Genomic DNA, 24,170 nt, shown 5'->3' with positions numbered 1-24,170 from the left:
TAACGACACTTTTCTGATGCCCCGCCGAGTGTCGTTATAAGCGAAGTTGACTGTACACAAACGCGCTAGCCAGAATGCTTTGACTTTGATGGCTTTCAGCTTCTATTTTTTGAAAAGTAGCGCGCTCAGACCAGCTCGCTCACTCTTTTCCTCTTCCATTTTTTAGGGCAATTGTTTTGTTTGATAGACGAAGCTTAGGGTCTCTTTGGGTTTGCAACCCTTACCCTCCTGGAAAAAATCATAGTTGTGCTAGACTGCGACACTTCAGACCAGGTACTATAAGAGCCGCTAATGGACGACGAGCTATTTTCCGCTATCCGGAGCTCAAGCATTTGAGCCGCTAAATGGACGAGACTCCTGGGGTAAAGGATGCAGAGAATAAAGAGAAAACACTCGTATGGAGCAGGGAGTAGGTATTGTACTACTTCCTGGTATGGAGCACTGAGAAGCGGTAAGTCTTAGGGCAATTCTTAGCCAGTAATTACTTTCTCGCCATAATTATGTTCTCGTTTTTCGTGTCTTCTGTAATGCCAGTACACTAGCAGTACGACTACACTGTAGGCGAGAGTCCATAAGCCAGAGTGTGCAGCTCTCCATCTATGCAGCATAAACAAATTAATGACAAATTTCCTTTGCCTAAGGGCTGGGTTCCACTGCCGCTCCGCCGCACATCATCCACGGCATGAAACGTCATCATTACGAGCTGGTCCAGCGAGGCCGCGGCTCATCACCAGCTTTCGCTTCGCTGCTTGATACAAAAAAATGCAAGCCGCGGTCACGGCTTGCATTGTTTCCCGCACTTAATTGTTTTATTCGGGGGAATTTTAATTCGTTGCACAGGCCAGAACACGAGGATTTTTTTTGGATTTCACGCGCGCGCAGGCAGGCTAAATGTCATAAAAAAAAACGTCGAGCACGATCGCGGTACCGTGAATGGCGAGTGTCACTGGAACCGCGCCGCTCTGCTGCATGCAGCCAAGTACCGTGGAGCAGCGGAGCTGCGGAGCCGCAGTGGAACCCGGCCCTAACCAAACTTATAGCAATTTGAAAATGTTTGACAATTTTTCATAAAAAACTTGACAACATTGTTCTTCTGTAGAGTGCCGCTGGCAACTCCATCGATGAACTCCATCAATGAGCGCAGGGATAAAGTTTAGAAACCCTTCGAGCGAGAACGTGTTTTCAAAAGGGAAGCACAAATATGCCGCGTAACTTCCCCTCTAGTACTGTATGGCCCCATCAAAGCCACTCGCTGACTACTTACCAGTAAAATGGGGTTGGACGGTTGTCAGATTAGCTGACATGTTTTCTGCCAACACAACCATAAGCAGTTGTCAACTCTCAAGACTAAAAGAGCTTGCGAAGAAAGTGAGAAACCTTGGCTATGAAAGCACATGAAGCGTCAGAACATAATCGAGCAAACTTGGACCTAGATTACCAGTGTCTGCTCCAGAGCCGGGTCAGTGGCCCTGTTTCTGAGTACTTGGACCTTTTGGAAAAAGAACACTGGGTTACCTGAGACCCGGTCGGAAGTCCTGTCGAGTACTATACTTTTTTATACCGTTCGAGGGTATACCGCCACTGACAGGCTGCATACGCGTGCAGATGCGTGCGGCCAGAGTGCCCAGTGCGAGTACGTTCATACATGTACATGTACAATCATGTACATCAGGAAGTCGAAAGTAAGTTTACGACTCCCTGACACACAGTAGCCGCACTTGAACGCATCTGGCTCTGGCCCAGTGTTGCAGGAATTGTGCCAGGTAGACGTGTACCCGGTTTGTGTTAAATCTTAGAGCAGGTACTGCATACCCTATCATATCTGTGTACATGGGTAGACAGAGTCAGTGTTGTTGCGTCCCACTCAGTACCCTTCTGGTTCATTTCGGCACCAGCACTCTTTGCGTATGCAGAGTTGAGTAGAGTGCAAGTTCGGACCACAAGTACACTGCAGCGGCTAGTAGCAAACCTAACCTGTGCCGTGATGCCCGGCACGTGTGTGCATCTACTTCATCCCTGAGTAACACACCTGGTATATTGTGCACAATAGGGCACAGTAAATAATCAGCATGCATCGCAGTTTTCTGCAACATATTCCTGAAGTCACTTTACACCTCAGAAGAATTGCGTTGCTGACTGGAATTCGATACCGGTTTAGTTTCTCTCTGGGTCATTATCAATCATAGAAAACCCGTCATACAATAGGTTCAAGCTAAAGTACCGTATCACCATGGTAATTCCTGGAAATTCGGTGTGTTTTCTGCCTTTTGTGTTAAACAAGCAGCAATGTGCAACAGAAATTACCATGGTGATAGAGTAGATTACCGTGTGAAGCGGTGTGAGATGCAGCAAAGGTGAGCCTGTTACTGCGAGTCTATGCCCTAAACAGTAAACTTTGCCGTGGGATGATTATCCTTGGGCTGCACACTCTGCACACTTATTGCTAGGTATATCATTGGTCTTGTTCGAATCGTCCATTACGTTTGCAGCTGTTCAAACTTGTTTTGTTGTTTATTATTTTATTGATTTATTTATTCTACTTGCCTTTCCTATCTTCTTGTGTTTAGCATTAGGCGATTTGATCGCAGGACAAGAGAGGAGCTGATGGACGATCTCTCCAGTGTCCCTCTTGGTTCGGAGCAGCGCCGAGTGCTGACGTTGGGACTTGGGTAAGGATGAGTGTTCCCTCATGTTTACAAGTTATCCGTTTTGTCCAACACTAACGGTTATATGCAGAATACTGCTGAGTCAAAAATGTGCAACAATTAGCACAAAAACTGACTGATGAGATCATGACATTCAACGACCTGATGCTTAGCTGCATCACGTTTATATCCGTTAGTGTTGGACAAAACGGATATCTCGTAAACTGATGGTCCTCTTTTTCAATTTTAATCCTTGGCTCTCCATCCGAGTTCCCTCGTGTGTGTAGCTATTATTATTTTTTTGGTGACAGTCAATTTTTTCTTCAGACTTTTCCCGTTTGTGTCTTTCCCTCAAACTAGTCAATATTTTTATTTACTTATTTTTTTGCCCAGGGTCTACATTCTACATTTATTTTACTTAGACTAGGGTTAGCTGTCCGTTTACCAGTACTCATCCACACATATGTGCACATAGGATCTACACAGAACTCTATCAGTAGATATTTTGTGTATAGGAGGTTGTCTATCCACCGAGATAGCACTATATACTCCCATTCTGTGTTTTCTCTGGTAGCTATGTCCCTTGGAGACTATACGGTGCCAGTGTGGTGACCGAGATCAGGCGTGTCTGCACTGGCATCGTCAACTTTGCCTACTGCTACGTGCTCCATCGGTGTCCTGTAATTTGTTTGGGGAGGGGGGGGGGGGCAATACCGGTACTTCAGGTGCAGGGGGCAAGGGGGGAATGGGGTGGGGGGACATGATGCCCCCAATGAACCTCTCCAGGCGTTGTTCTGGAGTAGACTAACCATAGGCGGAGTGTACACATGCAGCACATAGTTTGGGAGCTAGAACGCAATCGGACTCAGGCATATTCAAAGGCAGTCTATTGTGATAGTAGTCCTGGACTGATCTCACTATGATGATATAGGTCGTGCCCAGCATCACAATGCCAAACATTATAAATGACTGTTTTTTTTTTGCCTGAGGGGCTAGATGAGCATGCGGCTAGACTGCCGATGGCAACCAACAGGCTCAAGGCTGTGTTGAGACTTCGTGTGAACGACCCGAGTCAATTGTTTACTCACCATGACTAGGCATCGCATTGAGCATCGTATGCCCACTAATATAATATATTATGTCACTGTTCTTAGTCGCACCGGGGGCGCATGCCCGTTTTCAGGAGACTTCTCAAAACACACAAGCCCTGGGTCCTGAAGGTTAGGCCTATTGTTAATCTAAATAGTCCTGGCTACTATCCCGCTGAGTTCACTGACTTTCTACTGAACCCGTATGTATGTGAGGAAAGTACTGTTCTGACCTCAACTGCGGATTTCATCAACTTGGTAGAAGGTTTGCCTGTGCGGGACGATCATTTATAATTGAGCATATATGTGACCAGCCTTTACTACACCAACATCCCCAACGAGCTCGGTTGTCGTGGTATATCACACACAGGTGTACAAGGTGGATGCCCCTCGCCCTTCGTACATGGTTATTAACAGCAGTGACTTCCTTGATGTCAGTCATTCGGAAGAAAAGTGAGTTCGTGTATGGTAACGATGTGTTTCGGCAGATCCAAGGGACTGCCATGGGTTCGCCTGCAGCAGTGGTCTATGCCGACATTGTTATGCTGTATTTGGAGAAGCAGTACGTTTTGCCGATCTTAGAGGGGGAGGGTTTAGAGGTTCAGGTTTATAGACGCTTTATCATTGCATGGTTGCGAAGGTCAAGCTCAGCGCACTTTAGATAGGATTAATAAGTGTTCGGCCCTCAAGTTTTCTCATGAACTGGCACATGATGGCATTGATTTCCTGGACACCACAGTTTTCCGTAGTAAGGGATACATGGCGGTGAAGCCTCATTTCAAGTTCACCAAACGTTTCCTGTATCTGCTTGTCGGTAGTAACCACCCCTGTAGTATGGGCAAAGGTGTGTTCACTGGGGAGTTGATCCGTATCCGTCGGTCTTCGACCCTTGACCACCACTATGAAGCTGCTGCCGAGCGGCCGAAGCAGGCTTTCCGGGCCCGTGTATACAAGCGCTCCATCTTTCATCTTTCAGACCCGTACACTAGGAATGGATGCGCAGGGAAGGTATGTTGGTCAAATTGGCATGGGTTTGGTTTATTTCTGTAGTTGTATACAGTGCTCCTCATTGTATTTACCTGGGCCCGGCCTGCTGTCCTTCGCCCGTTGGTCTTGAGGTCCAGGTGTAATACCCCTACCATACAGTCCGGTGGCCAGCGCGGGTGTTGTTACACGGTGGAACATCGGCAAGAGGTTGCTTGCTCGTTTGCCTCATGCTCAGTGTCCTCAGGGAGTTAGTATTTTCCTCCTGTTTGGATTTTGCAGTGTCTATGGTGTCGGTAATTGAGTTTTTGTTCTGTATGCTTTTCTGTGGTGTGTGGCTGTTGTTCACACATCTTTATTTGACTTGCTTCCTGGTGTGGTGTACCTTTTTGTTTTATATTGGTGTTGGTCTGGCTGTAGAGTTCTAGCATCCGTAGCTGCCTCAGGGGGTGCCACTTCTCCCATCAGCGTCGACTAGTCCGCCGGTACGTGGTGCTATATTACGTTTAGTTGTCTGTTCCATCCTGTACGGGCTGTGTCCTGCTGACCACACAGTCTGGGTCTCCATACTTTGCATGTTCTCATCGTGTGTAGTGTTCACACGTACATATATGGACTGTCACACCCATATGTTGTACATGTGGCTGCACGTGTTGTCTCTTTGTCGTACCTGCTGCTGTATTTGTGTTTCTGTGATGCTGACCCGTACATGCTGCTGCGCTGCTTTGTTGTATTGCTGACACGTGCACCTTTTTGTGCTGATATGATATCGAGTACGCCACTTTTTGTGCTGATGAGGGCACCACTTTCCGATATCATGTTTCCTTTCGCCATGTCAGTTGTCAGTTCTCCCGTCGTCTCCTGAAGTGTAGTAATGAATAGCTCTCTCTCTAGCTCTAGAGAAAAACCACTTGACTAGTCCGTTTGATGTGTGGCGTGGCGAGGGTATAGTAGAGGCAGCTCGTTCTCCAACCGAGACGACATTTGGCGCCCAACGTGGGGCTCAAACCCACGACCCTGAGATTAAGAGTTTCATGCTCTACCGACACATATATGCACGCGGCACCGTTTGTGCTCCTATCCATTTACATATGCTGCTTTCCACACCTGTGCTGACAGTCGGTACGCACCGACTCTGTACGCATGCACGCACACCATTACATTCTGTTGGCATCATATTAGTGAGGTTTTGCATTCCAAAATTCGGCAAAAGATTCGGCACGCGGGAGCGAGGTAAAAAATGCACACGAAGATGCGGCATGTTTGTTCGGAAAAAGCTCACTTTGCCGAACATATTTTTCGGATGAATTTTCTTGTGGAAGAGCGCTAGCGCGTGATTTATTCAAAGAAGTTTCTTATCTTGGCATGGCTTCGCAGGCGTCTTTGACGACATCAGCATCGTCAGCTACCTCTGATTGCTCCTCTCCACTGCCTGTCTACTCTCTTTCGCCTGGAGTGTCCTCACCGTCATCTGTGTGGCTGAAAAGACTATGGCGATACCCATAAAATTTGACTTGGCCATGGAGTTGGTTTTTCTGAGGCGACTGAGGAGGCAGGTTTGGCCCTCGACTCTTTGGGCGCGATCAAAGTTTGTCGGAATCAGCAAGAAAAGGAGCACGGGACAGGACATTGCTGATGCTGGGGCTCACGAAATCAAAACACATCATTTTCGACTTGCAAAACAAACGTCGGTGCGAAAATTCGACATTTAGATGTTCGACAAATTACCAAAGAACGCCAAGCCGAAATTCGGAATGCAAAACCTCACTATTGCGGAGCTTTCCGGAGCTCCGAGTTAGTTGTTGTTTGGAATACAGCAAGAGAACAACATTACATTGGCGCTGCGAGCAAACGCCTGATCCTCGCCATGTCCCTACTGTCACTACCGCCTCCGGAGCCATTCCCGATCTACAGCAGTCTCTACGATGCTGCTGCCCATTTTCCTGCCTGGGAACGGTGTTTCCAACTCTATGTCGCAGCAGCCGGCATCTCGGATGACACTCGCCAGAGAGACACTTTCCAGTATGTGGCCGGCAAGGACATCCAGCAGCTCGTCCCTACGTTAGCCAACACTGGCAACGATCTCGACGGCCTCATAACCGCCGCCGCCGACTACTTTCAGTCGAAGCAGAGCCCAGCATGGCCCGCTTCCACTTCCGGCAGGTCACCCAGCAGCCTGGCGAAACATTAGACACGTTTTATACTCGTTTGCTGGCATCGGCAACGACCTGCAGCTTCGCCGACGATGCCCAGAAGAACGTGGCTCTCTGTGATCAAATTGTGGCAGGATGCACGTCCGATCCACTCCGCAGAAAACTGCTGGAGACTGGGTCCCTTGATCTCGCCAAGGCGCTCAAGGCCGCCAGAGCATTTGAAGCGTCAGTGGAACAGACGACGGCGTTCCGGCGCACACAAGACTCGATCAATGCCCTCCGTCATCAGCCACCGTTCTACAAAAGGACACAGCCGCCTCCTGCTACTGTTTCAACTCCGTCGCGTCCAGCGATGCAGTCTTCGCCACATCCAGCTGCAAACTCGTACCACCAGCCACCTGCCCCAGTTGCCACTCGCGCTCCAGGCCGGCGGGAATCCAGCACATCGCTCTGCTACCGCTGTGGAGAGCCAGGCCACCCTGAGTCACGTCGCTACGCAGTTTTGCACTGTAAACGTCTGCCCATGGGCGTATCGTCCGCATCCGAGATCCTACAGCGCACACTGGACGCCATGGCTCGCTGGCCTCGACGGTGTGAAGAACGTCCACGACAACATCTTCAACTTTGGTAAGAGCGTCGAAGAGCACAACCGACGACTCGCCGCCTGCCTCCAGCGGCTCCAAGATCACAACGTTACACTCAACCGAGCCAAATGTCACAAATGTCACATCCTCAAGCCTCGGCTCAAGTTCATGGCTAGCGTCTACTCCGACAAGGGCATCCGCGCCTCTCCCAGCCACCAGCAGTCTGTGGCTACATTCTCTACGCCATCTTGCGTCAGCGACATACAGAGTTTCCTGGGTCTCACCAACTTCCTCCGCCGTTACATTCGTAACATGGCCGATCTCACCACGCCACTCCCTGCTCTCACTAAGAAAGGTACTGTTTGGCGTTGAAGTGATGTTGAGCAGCAATCATTTGATGCACTGAAGAAGGCCATCGCCGAAGACTGCATGCTGCAATACTTTGACCGCAACACATCACTGTATGTCGACGCACCGGCCTCGGCGCAATCCTGTGTCCACGCCAAGACAACGGCCACGATGCACCTGTAGCATTCGCCCGCCGTGCACTCTCCGGCGTCGAGCAGCAATATTCTCAAACTGAACGGGAAGCATTGGGTGTCAAGTTTGGCTGCCTTCGCTTTCACCACGACTTGACAAGGTGATCCACAGTTCACCGTTGTCACCGACCACAAGCCGCTCCTGCAACTCAAGGCCGTCGGATCGAGACCTCCACCATGAATTGAGCGCATGGTCCTCCGCCTGCAGGATCTCAGCTTTCAGCTCCAGTACAAGCCTGGCCCAGAAAACCCGGCCGACGTCGTCAGTCGCAATCCGCAGCCTCATCCCGACTTGCCAAACATCGGCGCACAGGAAGACACTGCGTACATACATGCCCTAGCTACAGCAGCTAAGCCGAATGCATTGGCTCTGAAGGAGATTGCGGACGCCACCACCGCAGACACCACACTGCAAGCCATCCTTTCCTCTCTGCAATCTGGCCGCTGGGATTCCAGCCACACCACGGTCCGCCCGTACTTTGCCCTCCGCCATGAACTGTCTGAGAGTGACGGTCTACTACTCCGCAACGACCGTCTCGTCATTCCCACGGCCCTCCAACGGCTTACCCTGCAGCTTACACATGCGGGCCACCAAGATATTGTCCGCACCAAGCAACGGCTCAACAGCAATGTTGGGTGGCCCAACATGGCTACTGAAGCCGAAGCACTCTGCCGGCAATGTATTCCGTGCCAAGCAACTCTCTCAACGACACCACTACGTCCGGGAGTCCGTGCCCACACCACCGTCCACCAAGCCGTGGCAACGAGTCTTCGTCGATTTGTATGGACCCATGCCAAACGGTCAGCACCTGCTTGCCACTATCGACCAGTTGACTCGCTACCCGGTCATCAACGTGTTCAGCACGACACCCACTACGGCCGGTGTTGTAGCTCTGCGCTCTGCATTATCCATGTTCGGCTTGCCCGAAGAGCTAGTCTCGGACAACAGTCCTCAGTTCCGTTCTTCGGCTTTTGCTGATTTCCTCGCGCAACACGCTATCCAGCACCGCCACACCCCTCCTTTGTGGCCACAAGCAAACGGAGCAGTCGAGTGCCTCAACCGTACCATTGGCAAAGTTCTGCGAACTGCCAAACTAGCTGGCGAAGACATCAATGTTGCATTTGACCAATGGCTCCTAGCGTACCGCACCACGCCACACCCTGCCACTCACGAGGCACCGGCAACACTCATGTTTGGTCGCCCCATCCGCGACACCATACCCTGCATTACGGTAGCTGCACCAGACTTGCCTTCAGCTGCCCACCGTGACCAGCAATTCCGCCAATCCCAGTGCGACGCTGCCAATGCCACCCGCCGGTCAAACGCCCCCATCCTCACTCCTGGTCAGCGCGTCTTACGCCGCAATGAGCAGGCACACAAGCTCTCACCACAGTGGGATCCCAACCCCTGGACCGTGGACCAGATCTCTGGGTCTACGGTGACGATCTCCAACTCAGCAACTGGCCAAAGATCGACTCGCCATAATTATGTCGTTCGTCAAGCCCGTAATTGTTGTCACACAGACAGCCCATCACCCACTACCAGCTGAAAGTTCTGCCACCACACCTTACAAAATTACAACAAAATCACATGCAAGAAGTCCTTTCACTTTGACTACTGCTCGTTGCGTGACATCACTCCTCACCAAAGGACTTCCTGGGGATCACAATCCTAAACAGACAAATGTACGAATACCGCAACTGACTCTGTTGTTCTGCACGCCACGATCAACACGACTGCGTGCAAGACACAGCTGATCATCGTCGCTGTACTCTTCCCTGAGCACGTTACCCTGTCGCTGCAGCCTGCGACGGACATTCCATAGTTCCACCAACTTGATGGCTTGATGTTCCCATTGACGTCGACCATGCGGTGTTGCCATTGACGCCCTTCAACTTCAGGTCCTTGCCGTGGTCCGCACCATTCAAGAGATGGGCCACATTTGGTGTACTTTCACCCAGTTGGTCACTTATTTTAACCTTGCTGACTTTCCACTGCCGGACTGTTGCTTCAACAACTGGCGGAGAGCACATACGCATATCATCACTCTTCCTTGCAAACATCATTTCCGTCTCCACCACGTCCTTATCAGCCTGATCCATGCCTGACACCCCCAAGGCACTGTCCACTGTGCCGCCGGGCTGGTGGAGCGACGGACCGATTCTCCAGTGACGGTCGTCGTCCACAAGGCTGTTGGAGTGCGCATCCAAGATGTGCTAGAGCTGTTCAGTGTCGTGCAATAGCTATCGCATGAGCTGATTGTTTAGTAACTGGTGGTGTTAGTGGACAGTATAGCGTAACTTGTAGCTCCTTGGTCTTTCTCTTTTGTATAAACAAACTAGGAAGCTAACGATAAACTAGTTACACTGAGACAATTCGACTGGCACAAATTACAACAAAATCACATGCAAAAAGTCCTTTCACTTTTACTACTGCTCGTTGTGTGCCAACCACCATCATCAGTGTGCGCATTGCGCCTGGTTTGGTGCATGCCTGGTGGAATCTGACATAGCGGCTGATGCAGTGAGCACGTCAGGTAACACCTAACTCATTGAAAATGACTCAACTATGACTTGGTTCGATTGCAAAAAACCTAATGATAGTGGTACCGAAACATTCGGGTAACCGGAGTAAGTGCCAATTGATATTTTTGGCTCCAGTCAGTCAAGTGATTCAATTGCAATAAAATTATATACGTATGGTGGAACTCACTTAGTACGTACCCGGGTAAGACATACACCTGCATAACACGGTCCTCTTTTGTCGCACGGATTTTCCTCCCATAAGCGCATATTCAGATGTGTACGGATACGACTGCTTCCTTCTGTTCATGTGGTTCATTGTCGCGGTGTTACTGTATGCAGATCTCACTCAGCTCTGCTCTCCGAGCATGCTGCTTCCAACACGACTTCCCGAAAGGTATGTATGGTGGCTAATAAATAATGCGAGAGTCTTTACGGATTCCAGTGCTCTCATGCCTTTTGCAAGTTCCTTTTGTAAGTCAAATGGAACATGGTTTGTGGTCAATACTTCAGCAGTAGTGGTGCGAGAATATTCGGGTGTCAAATTGCTCGGAATTGATGTATGATAACGGAGAATATACCAACATGTGAATCACTTGGAGATATGGTTTGCCAGGTTCTATTCACACTCACTAGGCTAGACCCTCTCGAGTATTGTACAACAGTTTTGGCCCAGGAGTGGTAAAGGGCACGGGGCAAGCTATGTCGGGACCTGCTGTAAAGTCTGCCATACACGAGCTGTACGTCTTATCGGATGGGATATACCCCTGATATTGCTGATAATGAATGGCCCAGTTTCATTGTACTGCTGTCCGCGATATTATATCCTTAGTGGCATTGTTAACTTCTCATTGCTTGTGGGGATGCATGGATCATACGTCCATCCAACACCTGCCAATCGGAACCCACCGACAACGCTGTCGGTTGGGTTGGACCACAATCGGTTGGTTTTTGAGTCCAAGATGCCACCTAGGTAGCACACAGCATTGCTAATCTGATTTTAAATTAGCTGCGCAAATCCTGGCATACTTCCCGTAAATGCATCTAACTCCCAGGGTACTTATGAGTTTTTAGGTCTATGTGGTACTTGTGTCGCATTGGCAGCCACTGTTCCGTTCTGTATTTTCTGGTCTATGTGTCGTTGAATCTCCACAGAAAATGTGCTCGCGCATTAGAAGGAGGTGAAAGATGCACCTGCAGGAGAATACATGCTTAAGAGAAGGCAGAAACATGCCCGGATCCACCAGAACTAGTGCTGGCAAGTCAACAGAGGCGAGTACTGATAATGTTCCAGATTGTGGTAGGATCACATAAGCAAAATTGACACTGGGAGGCACGGCGGTGGGTCAGCTCATGGCCAGCGCCAGCTCCAGTGGATATCACGTGCATCCAGTTCTAGTACTATAGTATGACTGCTACAAAGTAGTGCGGCCCAAATAGAACTCGGGTCAGGTGCCGAAGAACTGGGGGGTGGGGGGGGGGGGCATGTATCAATGAATGGTAATAACTCCGGAAATCATGCTGGTGTATCGAGGGCGTGGGCCAATGAAGTGCTGGATTGATGGTGGACGACTGTACTGCAATCTTGGCTGGTCCCACTATCGCAGAGACAGCACTTCCTGGTGCAACCACCCTATCCTGCAATCTATATAATAATTATTATAAGAGATTTGTGTGAACGATTTTAGCATGATGCAAGTCACCTTATTGTGCTGGGGGCCTGGCTACATGTCACTATAGCTTTTTATAGACTCGATCACCACATTACGCTGCCTTGCGTTGACTTGATTGAGCACTCTTTTTGGTTAGTGTCAAAGGTATATGTAATATGTATCTGCCTTCGTGCAAAGCTCTCTTTGTGCGTGTCTTGCAGATAGCTCGCTGACTTTGATGCTTTGAGCCATTTTCAAATTGCTTTTTTTGTTCATTTCATATAGACCGTATTGCCATTTGTTTAACCTCCCGCTATGAGCTCCACTGATGGGACCTAAAAAAGGCTGAAACAGCTGTCTGGAGATTGAGCGTCAGTATTATGGATTTAGAATACACGATCTGGGGACAGCACTAGTACTGTCTAGCTGTTTCGTCCTTTGTGGACTCATTAGCGAATCACGGAGAAATAACTCTTAACTAAGGATGAACCTAGCAGCCATGAAAATAGATAAATAATGCCTCCAAGCCAGAATTCAAGGCTACATGTGTAGGCCCGAATGTGCCTTGCCCAAGTGCTGAAACTGATAAGTCATTGAGATACGCATAGAACATCTGGCAAAGGAACTACTAAAGCCCCCACAAGCACGGTATTCTACTTCAACAAGGAAGAATTTTGAAAGCATGCACAGCCCTACATGTATAATGTTGGTATAGGTAAGCCTTGTTTGATAAATTAACATGACAAGGCGGGGGACGCACTGTGTTAAAAAACAGTGCTCCTGATACACTAGTATGTCCTCGGCTTTGTCACATGCTGTCAACCGATCAACACATACAGCGTTGCATGCAAAACGGCTGCAGCCTCGAAGTACGGAGTGCTATTTTGGAAAATGCTAGATGTACAGCCTGTACTTATACAGGTGTTCTATCAACTAGTGCCATTATGACAACGGTAGCTGAATGATACATGTACATAAACGCGGGGTCATCATTTCAAGAACCTCTGGGTCTAAGCCCGAAGTAACATTCAACTACATGACTGTATACACCATCATGTATACACCATCTTCGTAGTAACTGAGTCTACCCCTCATCCACTACTGCCACTGTGACCACAATTGCGCACAAACAGAGGACCTTAGAGGACCTACTTCTAACTACAGTGCTGGCCAAAGAAATCCAACCTTATGAATAAAATTGCACCGGGCGCTATGCAGCCCTAGTAGTAAACATACTGGACCGGTCTGTGCTCTCGAACGCGGCGCTACTTTATTAACGAGGTTGGATTTCTCTGGCCAGCACTGTACAAAATACACACATGCACACACAACACTGCTAGGCTTTCCACCACCACACTAGGTTTTGAAACCGAAGAGTGGCAAAATTCAGGGCCAGACTAGAAAATCTGGGGAGACCTGATGGTTTTTTAAAGCAAAACACAGCCAACACTCTGCAGCCTCACAGCCTCCGGCAGGTTTTCCCGAGCGCACAAAATTAAAAGTTGTTGAGGCACCACGAATACAGTCGGGCGTCACAGAACGTGGGACCCAGGAATGTACGTGTATACCTCTAGGTACAGGCAGGCATAGTGGGTTGGTCAAAGACCATGATTGAGATACGAGAGGTACCTGGTTCAAGTCCTGCCTGGGAGCGGTTTTTCCAGCCGTGCTGCTACCCACAGTCAACTGGGAACTGGGAACTTGTGGCCAGGCACAAGGGGTACATGGATGCAGCTAATGGGGTCGTTTTCGGCACTTGTGCCAGTGGTTGTGAGACTTGCCCACTCACCCCCACCGTTAGGCGCTGCATCTGCCGCTAGGGTTTATCGGGTGTTAGCGGCCGTCGTGAGTTCCCTTCGGGAACGGATACGATAATTTACTTTTTTTAAAACTTTTTTTACCTCTAGGTACACCACAGCCAATAACGTTTTAAAAAGAAACGCAGTGTCAATAGACTCGAGTCTCTGCTTTTCTGGAATACAGATTCTGCTACACACGTATTGCTCACTATCCAGTGGGATGTGCATCTAAGAAAGTGGTACAAGAAGTCAAGGAACTAAGCCTAAGGCCAGATTGCTGAAAGGTTTTGTATAACTGACGAGCCTGACCCCTTGGAAACAACAGCTGTGGATGCGTGGCTCTACTGTAATAAATGTACAGGTACACAAACAATTTGAATGCAGAAATAACAACAACAAACAGGGAGAGGTGTAGGAAAATATACTCGGCCCCTAGTGAATTTGCTTGTGTATTAGCTTGAAAACTTTGGGTACACTTGTTGAGAGACCTAACTGCATGCAGCTAAAATATGGAGTGCCGTTGTCACCGACGACTTTTCCAGTAAAGTTGCGGCTAACATCTTCTCAGGTATTCCCGGGTCTTCGCTAAGGCCGTAAGGGTGGATGATATCATGTGCGTCTTCTATTGCTGATGTCGCTACACTCGATGGTGGTGCTGATGTACTGATTGTGGTGGAAGATATTGAGATGCCGTATGTCTCGAACCTTTTCGCTAGGTCTCCGCGGCCATCGCGCAAGAGGGTCGGGAGCACCACAACTGCAACGCCACAGATCCAAGGATCGATTCTCGGACAAAACATTCTTCAGATTGCCAAAGGTCCCCAGTGCTTGGCAATACTGGCCTGTACAGCATGAACACACCACACATACGCCCACACACCATGTACCATGTAAACGCCCGTTGCAGGAGAAGCACGCAAATCTGCAAATGAATTGGATGTGCACCCACAGATTTTCTCGTATAGGAACAATAGCTGATCTGAATCTGAATAAAACAGATCAAGACTAGTGCCAGATAACAGTCTAATCCGCACAAGGCAACTGGCGCAGCCATGTGAATCTCGAGCAAAATGGACAAACATGTCCCCAATTATCAGCAAACGGGTGTGCGTTACAGGATTGGCCTGGCAACTTCAAACAGGCACAATCCACTAACGTGGTGCCCCGTCAACTTCAACGGGAACACACCGATACAAACACAGCCCCACAACAGCAAAACGGGAACGCCGTTACAAATATGGTGCCCTGGCAACTTAACGGGAACGCACCAACACAAGCTGGCCTGGCACCTTCAAACAGGCAAAAGTGACAAAACACGGCATCCGGCAACAACAAATGGGTAGGTACACCGTTACAAGAACAGTCCATCGCACCAAAATGCTGCTGCCACAACATTATAGCAGCAGCACGCCAGACATGCATACATGGCATTCCCAAAAGCAGATACCTGGAGTCAAATTCATCCATCACACTGTTTGTTAGGGCTGAATTTTCCAGTGACAATAGAAAATCCCGCCTAAGGCTCATGTGATGAGATCTGTACACCAACAGTCAGGGTATATTCTAGGACGAATTTCCAACCGGTTACGGTACAATGAAGAGTCGGGGGGTACCCCTCCGGAAATAGTTTTCAAAATACAACCCAAATATGGCACTCGACAGCAATTTAACAGATTTCTTGGTGCTGGAGTGTCGCGCGGAGCTGTGTGCCGTTGCTACAGCTCGATGACGTGGTTCGACCGTACAAACCGTACAAACTCGTGACCCTAGTACCAGCCCACGCGGCTTCGCTGGAAGTATCCATCCAGAAAAAAGCGTATGACCATTCACAGCTCCATTCACCCACAGAAAAGTACGGGCGGTTGGAACTGATTTGTAACTTTTCAACCGGTCGCCAACTATTTCAACCGGTCGAAAACCGGTTGGGGCGGTTCTAGAAAATTCCCTGCAACTATAGTCACAGTATCAATGCACATTAGTAGAGCATAAGAACTCACTTGCGCTCATACCCTGTCACGTAGAGATGCTACTCTACGTGTACTGTTCCGATGTCCATTGGGGTGGTATGCCGGCCACTTGCCAGATGTAGAGCTTTTAAGCCGTACTTTGCCACCGTCTGCTTGCCGTATCACCACCTCACTTGCAACTCTGGATTCCAGGACTGTCGCTCCAACAATGGGCATGGAGCAGGAGCTAACCTGATAACAGTTGAGAGCGTGACAGAGTATCTTATTTTAAATAAGGCCGAGTAAGGTGGATCCCTTTGGCAAAAGCCAACACAGGCTTGGTGCTACAGGCATGGGCTGTCATGTACCGGAATAGCCAATACCGGGCATGTTTGGTCGACAGTAGATGGAACTGCGACGGCTCCACCGTATATGGCCGCGTCTTAGTGACCTTCAGGCGCAACGTGACCAAGTCAGGTGCGAGACTCCCAGCCTCCCACACAAATACTCTTTGGCTGTCAAACGAGTGAATACTAGTAGATGATGCTAAATACTCGCTGGCAAACAATAAGCCATACAAGGCCAGTAGTATACTTACCCACAGCATAGCCTGATCTACAATATGACTGATTGGATCGTTGTAAGTATTGCCGAAAATGGATTAAGTCGTCCACTAAAAGCTCTTTGAAACTCGGGTGTTGAGCCAATATGGCAATAATAAAATTAAGGAAAAGGACGTATGGATATGAGTGTAGAGTAACTGTCACTATATACTAAATACAGTCAGAAAGTGCAACAACCAGGCACTAAAACATTTGACGACCCGACTCCTGGCTTCAACACATCTCCGTAGTGTTAAGGAGAGACCAAAGAGGGAAAGGTAATACTGGTTTCGTCATCGTCCAGTAACAATCAACATTTCTTGTTCTTGTGGGACTGTAGCTTCAACTACTAGCTTGTGCTCATTTTCGTTGCGCTTACCTTCCCCTCTTTGGTCTCTCCTTTTAACCTTGAACCTTCCAAGTTGGAAGGCTGTTGGTTAGCGCTACGGAGATGTGTTGAAGCTAGGAGTCAGGTCGTTGAATGTCTCAGCACTCTGTCAGTTTTGTGCCTAGTTGTTGCATTTTTTTACTGTAGTAGCTAGTTACAGTGGTGGACAGTTACTCTTAACTCGTATCCATATGTCCTTTTCCTTTCTAATAAAAGCTCTATCCGCAAATATGCCGAGGTGGCTTGCCGTATCTCCCTCTATGCCATGCAACACAACTGTTGAGCGAGCAGCTTCTAGGCCAGCCCCATTGCACAACAGGTAATAGGCTACTAATAGCGTAACGCAGCTAGGTAAACACGAATCGATGAAAGAGGCAGACTTCTTAGAACAAAGAGACTAGTTGTGAAGGACACAACATTTTCAGCAGTCAGCAGTAGGAGAAATTGCTCTTAATTATGCAGCAATACTAGGCTTACACGTTTGTGTCATGCGTTCTGAGACGGAGTCCTTGACTAGCTCGTCACTGGCCGCACTCAGAGCAGCAGTCGTCACTACACATGGGTTGGGAAGCAATGGACAAAATTAACACTTGCCATGCACACATGCACTGCTTACCAGCTAAGTTAATATGTCATACTGTACTGCAGCAAGCAAGGAACTGGCAATACCTGCACCAGGCCTATCTACTGTGACCCATGCCATTGTGAATGAAAAGAGGCAGCATTTGACAGTATGAGCGGTGTGATGAACGGGAATGCATAATACAAGCCAGTCGAGCATTGGTACATGTACTTACGGACGCAAGTTGGCTGCACACCGCTCCACTGGCCGTTGATTTCACAAGTACACACGGCCGAGCCCATAAGGACATAGGGAGACTGCACACAAACGTGGTCGTGTTGCTGAACATCAAGCCGTTCACGGTCATTGAGCCCAGTGCCGGTGGTGACAGGACCTGGCAGTCGGTTCGACCTGCACAAGCACAGAGTGCACAGAGCACAGAGCACAGGCATTCAGTGCATGCATGTTTGGCCTTGGGGTGAAACGAGTGCCAAAATTGAGGACTCGAGTACTCTTTGAAAAAACGAGCGAGTATTCGAGCGAGTACGAGTATTTTACTGACAACATAAAACAATGTACTGCACACACTCTCGTAACACTGAACGTATTACACCTGACACATGTAGTCTTGCATGCAGCCTAGTGCAGGAAATAGTCTGAACTACGTCTTTTGTTGGTAAGTAGGGACAAGTAATAATTTCACACTTGCATGGGTTATCAGTACTGGTCAGAGTAACAGACGTGCTTGATGTACAAGCATACAGTACACTGTGCATAAGATACTTGAGTATTTTGCGAAACGAGTCCTCACTCCTTTCGAATTTTCGAGCAAGCGCTCGAGTATTCGATATACTCGTTTCATCCCTAAAACGTTTGCGTATGTGTGCGTGGCACAGACATTGGTTTTGAATACATTGTAGTACACGCATTGTGTAAAGGAAATTGATGCGAAGACTGCCTCAACATGGCCATGCAAAGTAATAAAATAAATACAGCAGTGAATAGCGGTCAACAGTAGCTCTACATTTTGCTTGTAATAGAAGTCATTAGCGTCAGAGCAAGAAGAGGGACAAGACGAGTCAAGGGACAATCCGGAGGACGCAATATCATACGACCAACTGTTTGTTTCTACCAGCGTTATTGTACCGTCGACACAGCTCTGACGACGATATACTGGGCGAATGCCGCGGGGCCTCCCAGCGTGTCAACGGCAGTGGGTGATGGGCAGATAACAAGGTAGCTTGCGGACAACATCGGTGGCATGAAGCCTAGTGACTGCCAAGCGTCTTGGCGCGACGGGCGAACAGTACAGTGTCATGCCCCAGGGGCTGCTGTGGCTGTCGACGTCGGCGGGTCTTGAGGTGCGTTCGCAGGCCTTCATGGCGCTCGGACAACTGCAATACTAGTACACAGACTCTCACTACTAGCTACATAGTACTCTGATTCTGGCACGTTATTTCTGCATTGAATAGTGATTGATTTTCCGCGCCGAATATCCGACGCTGCATGCATGTCCAATGCGCGTCAACAGTACTTCACACTTTCCTTTTCCCGCGTTATCACCTCAGCTATGCCAGTTTTGTATGTGGAAACCCCCTATATAACAGGGGCGTCTGAACCGGTGCGGCAGGTGCGGCCAAAGCCGCACCATAAATTTTCGAATTTTTTTACATTTCAACCTTGTTGGTGGCTTGTCGACTCTTGTACAGGTACCATGTTTTACATCGACAATGCGGTGTATCATCAGCATGCATATTCTTTTTATTATTCTATATGGCTTTTTAGGGCCAATTTTCAAAAATTTTCCCGGGGAGGACCCCCGGACCCCCCTCTCACACTTTAGCCGCACCAATGTTAAACTCCTTCCGACGCCCCTGTATAATAGCAGTTTGGTCTATATTTTTAATCATTCAATATCTACCTTCACTGATGAGCTATGTATTAGCGAAACAGCTGTCTGAAGGAGTTTATCAATATCGTCTACGGAAGTGTCCTCGCAATGATGATGGTTGTGTGCAGGAGGGTCTAGTCGGCTAAAGAGCGCAGTGTGGTGGTGGAGGTGACTCAACATTTTCTTCAATGGCCGAGAGCTCTGTCGCACCCTGTAATAATAATAGAAGTCATGGTACTACTATCAGTGCTGCTGCTGGTGCTTACCTGGAGCTGGTGTGACCTTGCCTGGGCAGTACTGTGCATCAGAGCCATCAGCACAGTCGTACCAAACACCGTCGCAGCGCTGTGATGGCAGGATACAGCCACAGGCTGGAACGCAGGCAGGGCAGGTAGCCAGACTGGCACTGCAGTTGAATGGCTGGATACACGTACCCATACACACAACACACAAAGCAGTCAAGAGATGAAGAAAGTGTCTGCTCGGCACATCTTTTGTACAGTCAAGAGATATTAGCATATTTGGAGGAGGTGGTAGCCTAAAACAGGCTCGACAAAAGTTACCGGCTTATGCCAACAACTCAGTGTTCTGGTAGAGTAGACGTTCGATACCGGAACGCCTTGACAGCCAAATTTGTATAGACCCAAACCGATCATCAGCGTTGATTTTTCACTCGAAATATGTTTGTGGAAGGAAACTGGCATGTTGAAGTTTGCTCTGGGGCCAGAGTCAATCGAACTGAGCCACTCCTTTGTGTTGACCCATTGCCTCCAAGTTGCCCAATTTTTCGCTTCAAAAAAGTTCAAATCAGAGGTGGCTCCAAACCGGACACGTTTTAGAGTGCACGTCAAATTCACTTTGGGTCTGAAATTAGCTAATTGCTATCGCTCCACGACAGCCAGTACAGAGTAACAATAAGCCTTGTGTGTGCTTCCATTAGTTTTGATTGGTATGCGGTGCTTTATTGGCAAGAGGCGAGCCGCTGTTTACCTGCGACAAGAAGTTGATTTTTCGAAAGTCGTAAAACTCAAGTCGCAGTGCGAAGCAACACGTCAAAAACTCACCTGCTTGGTATGGCGCGTCTGGTCATCGCAGAGCCATGAAATTTTGGCTCGGAGTATAACACATCGTAGTCTCACTGTGACATATGTTTTCTAATCAAAATACCAAGAGAGAAAGTGAATATTGAGTCCGTTCCGGTTTGCAACCTGTGTCCTATTTGAAACCGTCGCCTCTACCCGGTGAAACACACTAACCATACACCTACAAGTATAACATATATCCTAAGGACTCAGGCTGAGATGCCCGACTGGTCCTGGGTCCTGTGATAAGCACGATCATCATTTGTGATGATGAAAAGTGGCAGGTAACACCCAGACTATTACATGCTCTGTAAATAGGAAAGATCAACGCCACCAGAATCTGCCTTCCTACAAGCCTGAAGCTTCTCTACACAAGAGGGATATATCGGCTCTCTTGAAATTCAACTTACGATTACATGAGGCAGCTGCCCCACTCCAGGAACCGTCAATCTGGCAGATGCGCACAATGCTTCCCTGCAGGTTGTATCCGGAATTTCAGCCGAAGACGACGCTGCCTCCAGCAGAATAGTTTGTGCCCTGGGAGTAGCCGTTGGTCGGTTTAGCTAGCGGTGTGCACACACTGCTGTACACGTCACAGGCACGTACACACACAGGCACGTACACACACAGGCACACACACACACACAGGCACACACACACACACAGGCACACACACACACACACACACACACACACACACACACACACACACACCTTGACCTTGATACACAAGGATTCTTCATTATTTGCCACGTTTGAGCTGAGCTGCGATCATCGCGCTTTGTTGCAGTGTGCTAAAAAAACAAGAACAAAAAAAACGGCCAAAAAGTGGGGCGGCTAAGGCCGCCCCAGCCACCCCAGCTGTGCCGGCCTTGCATGCCTGGTGTACGGTCTGAAAGATGAAAGATGGAGCTCTTGTATACACGGGCCCGGAAAGTCTGCTTCGCCTGCTCGGCAGCAGCTTCGTAGTGGTGGTCAAGGGTCGAAGACCGACGGATACGGATCAACTCCCCAGTGATCACACCTTTACCCATACTACGGGGGTGGTTACTACCGGCAAGCAGATACAGGAAACGATTAGTGACCTTGAAATGAGGCTTCACCGCCATGTATCCCTTACTACGGAAAACTGTGGTGTCCAGGAAATCAATGCCATCATGTGCCAGTTCATGCGCAAACTCGAGGGCCGAACACTTATTAATCCTGTCTAAAGCGCGCTGAACTTGACCTTCGCAACCATGCAATGAAACAAAAATGTCACTGATAAAGCGTCTATAAACCTGAACCTCTAAACCCTCCCCCTCTAAGATCGGCAAAATGTACCGATTCTCCAAATACTGCATAACAAGGTCGGCATAGACCACTGCTGCAGGCGAACCCATGGCAGTCCCTTGGATCTGCGGAAACAAATCGTTATCTTACACGAACCCGTTAGTCTTCCGAATGACTGACATCAAGGAAGTCACTGCTGTTGTTAACCGTGTACGAAGGGCCGGGGGCATCCACCTTGTATACCTGTGTGTGATATACCACGACAATGCCACGTGACCGAGCTCGTTGGGGATGCTGGTGTAAAGGCTGGTCACATCTATACTAAAAATAAATGATCGTCCCGCACAGGCAAACCTTCTACCAAGTTGATGAAATCCGTAGTTCAGGCCAGAACAGTACTTTCCTCACGTACATACAGGTTCAGTAGAAAGTCAATGAACTTAGTGGGATAGTAGCCAGGACTATTCAGACTAACAATAGGCCTAACCTTCAGGGCACAGGGCTTATGTGTTTTGATAAGTCTCCTGAAAACGGGCATACGCCCCCGGTGCGACTAAGAACAGTGACATATAAAATGGTCATGCGATGCCCGATGCGATGCCTAGTCTGTAATGGAATTGCATGATTTGCAGTTCATTATAAAGTAATCAATCTTCTCCTTCGATTTTGTTCAAATAATTCTCTAAATGTACTGATGTTTTGACATCATAGTTTTTCGAAAGATTCCAATAATTTAGTTAGTAGAAAGGAATTCGATTACAAGTCATGGTGAGTAAACAATTGACTCGGGTCGCAAACACGAAGTCTCAACACAGCCTTGAGCCTGTTGGTTGCCATCGGCAGTCTAGCCACATGTTCATCTAGCCCCTCAGGAAAAAAAAACAGTCATTTATAATGTTGGGCATTGTGATGCTGGGCACGACCTATATCATCATAGTGAGATCCGTCCAGGACTACTATCACAATAGACTGCCTTTGAATATGCCCGAGTCTGATCGCGTTCTAATTCCCAAACTATGTGCTGCATGTGTACACTCCGCCTATGGTTACAGTAAGATCGGGCGCCGAAGAACACCTCGCCGAAGAACACCCAGCCTGGAAAACCGGCAAAATTTAAGAACAGTCCAGGCTAGAATTATCAGATTTAAGAACACTTTAAAAAATTTACACGTAGATCTACATTGTACATGTATGGGAGGTGAGTACATGTCATGTACACGTGTAAACAGTAACTGCTACATGTACAGTCATTCCCATTTACGACACCCACTACTGGCACTAGTTAAAGTAGTTTAGAAGTACTACATTGCACTACATGTAGATCTACATGACTGTACATGTACATGTACATTTACATGACAAACGTCATGACGTCACCCGACTCGCCGCGGGCGTACCGCGTGTGAATAAGAACGGTCTGGCTAGAATCAAAAATTTAAGAACTTTCCTTGGCTGCGCTCGAGCCCCTGCGTTCTTCGGCGCCCGATCTTACTGTAGTCTACTCCAGAACGCCTGGAGAGGTTCATTGGGGGCATGATGTCCCCCACCCCATCCCCCTTGCCCCCTGCACCTGAAGTACCGGTATTGCCCCTCCCCCCCCCCCAAATAAAGTACAAGACACAGATGGAGCACTGGGGAGCACGTAGCAGTAGGCAAGTTGACGATGCCAGTGCAGACACACCTCACCTCGGTCACCACACTGGCACAGTCATATGGTCTCCAAGGAACATAGCTACCAGAGAACACACAGAATGGGAGTATATAGTGCTATCCCGGAGGATAGACAACCTCCTTTACAAAAATATCTACTGATAGAGTTCTGTGTAGACCCTATGTGCACATATGTGTGGATGAGTACTGGTAAACGGACAGCTAACCCTAGTCTAAGTAAAATAAATGTAGAATGTAGACCCTGGGCAAAAAAATAAGTAAATAAAAATAATAGCAACACATGAGGGAACTGGGATGGAGAGCCAAGGATTAAAATTAAAAAAGAGGGCCATAAGTTTACAAGGTATCCGTTTTTTCCAACACTAACGGGTATAAACGTGATGCAGCTAAGCATCAGGTCGTTGAATGTCATGATCTCATCAGTCAGTTTTTGTGCTGATTGTTGCACATTTTTGACTCAACAGTATTCTGCATATAACCGTTAGTGTTGGACAAAACGGATAACTTGTAAACATGAGGGAACACTCATCCTTACCCAAGTCCCAACGTCAGCACTCGGCGCCGCTCCGAACCAAGTGGAACATTGGAGAGATCGTCCATCAGCTCCTCTCTCGTCCTGCGATCAAATCGCCTAATGCTAAAACACAAGAAGATAGGAAAGGCAAGAAAAATAAATAAATCAATAAAATAATAAACAACAATACAAGTTTGAACAGCTGCAAACGTAATGGACGATCCGAACAAGACCAATGATATACCTAGAAATTCTAGAAGGCACTAGGAAACATC

At 48.2% G+C, this 24,170-nt stretch overlaps 2 protein-coding genes and 1 long non-coding RNA gene across 4 annotated transcripts in view; 2 read left to right on the top strand and 1 right to left on the bottom strand.

The window, feature by feature from the left end:
- LOC135818069 (uncharacterized) overlaps positions 1-24,170 on the top strand; it is a 159,346-nt gene that overhangs the window by 33,186 nt on the left and 101,990 nt on the right. The gene's annotated exons all lie outside the window — the stretch shown is intronic.
- On the top strand, positions 117-12,479 carry LOC135818068 (uncharacterized). Its single transcript, XR_010553619.1, has 5 exons — positions 117-451; positions 2,568-2,669; positions 5,138-5,202; positions 10,859-10,913; positions 11,672-12,479. It is a non-coding gene; the product is annotated as an uncharacterized LOC135818068 (long non-coding RNA).
- Positions 14,136-24,170, bottom strand: part of LOC135818067 (uncharacterized) — a 17,656-nt gene continuing 7,621 nt past the window's right edge. Inside the window, exons 4-6 of the mRNA XM_065331386.1 lie at positions 23,917-24,018; positions 19,623-19,776; positions 14,136-14,809 (exon numbers count right to left, since the gene is read on the bottom strand). Of these exons, the coding sequence (XP_065187458.1) occupies positions 14,771-14,809; positions 19,623-19,776; positions 23,917-24,018 (295 nt within the window). The 3' untranslated portion in view covers positions 14,136-14,770. The remainder of the gene's footprint in view (positions 14,810-19,622; positions 19,777-23,916; positions 24,019-24,170) is intronic.

The sequence above is a fragment of the Sycon ciliatum genome, chromosome 5 (assembly GCF_964019385.1).
Source record: "Sycon ciliatum chromosome 5, ocSycCili1.1, whole genome shotgun sequence".
NCBI classification, from domain to species: domain Eukaryota; kingdom Metazoa; phylum Porifera; class Calcarea; order Leucosolenida; family Sycettidae; genus Sycon; species Sycon ciliatum.
Note: the sequence above shows the minus strand (reverse complement) of the source record. Positions and strands in the feature narration are given on the sequence as shown.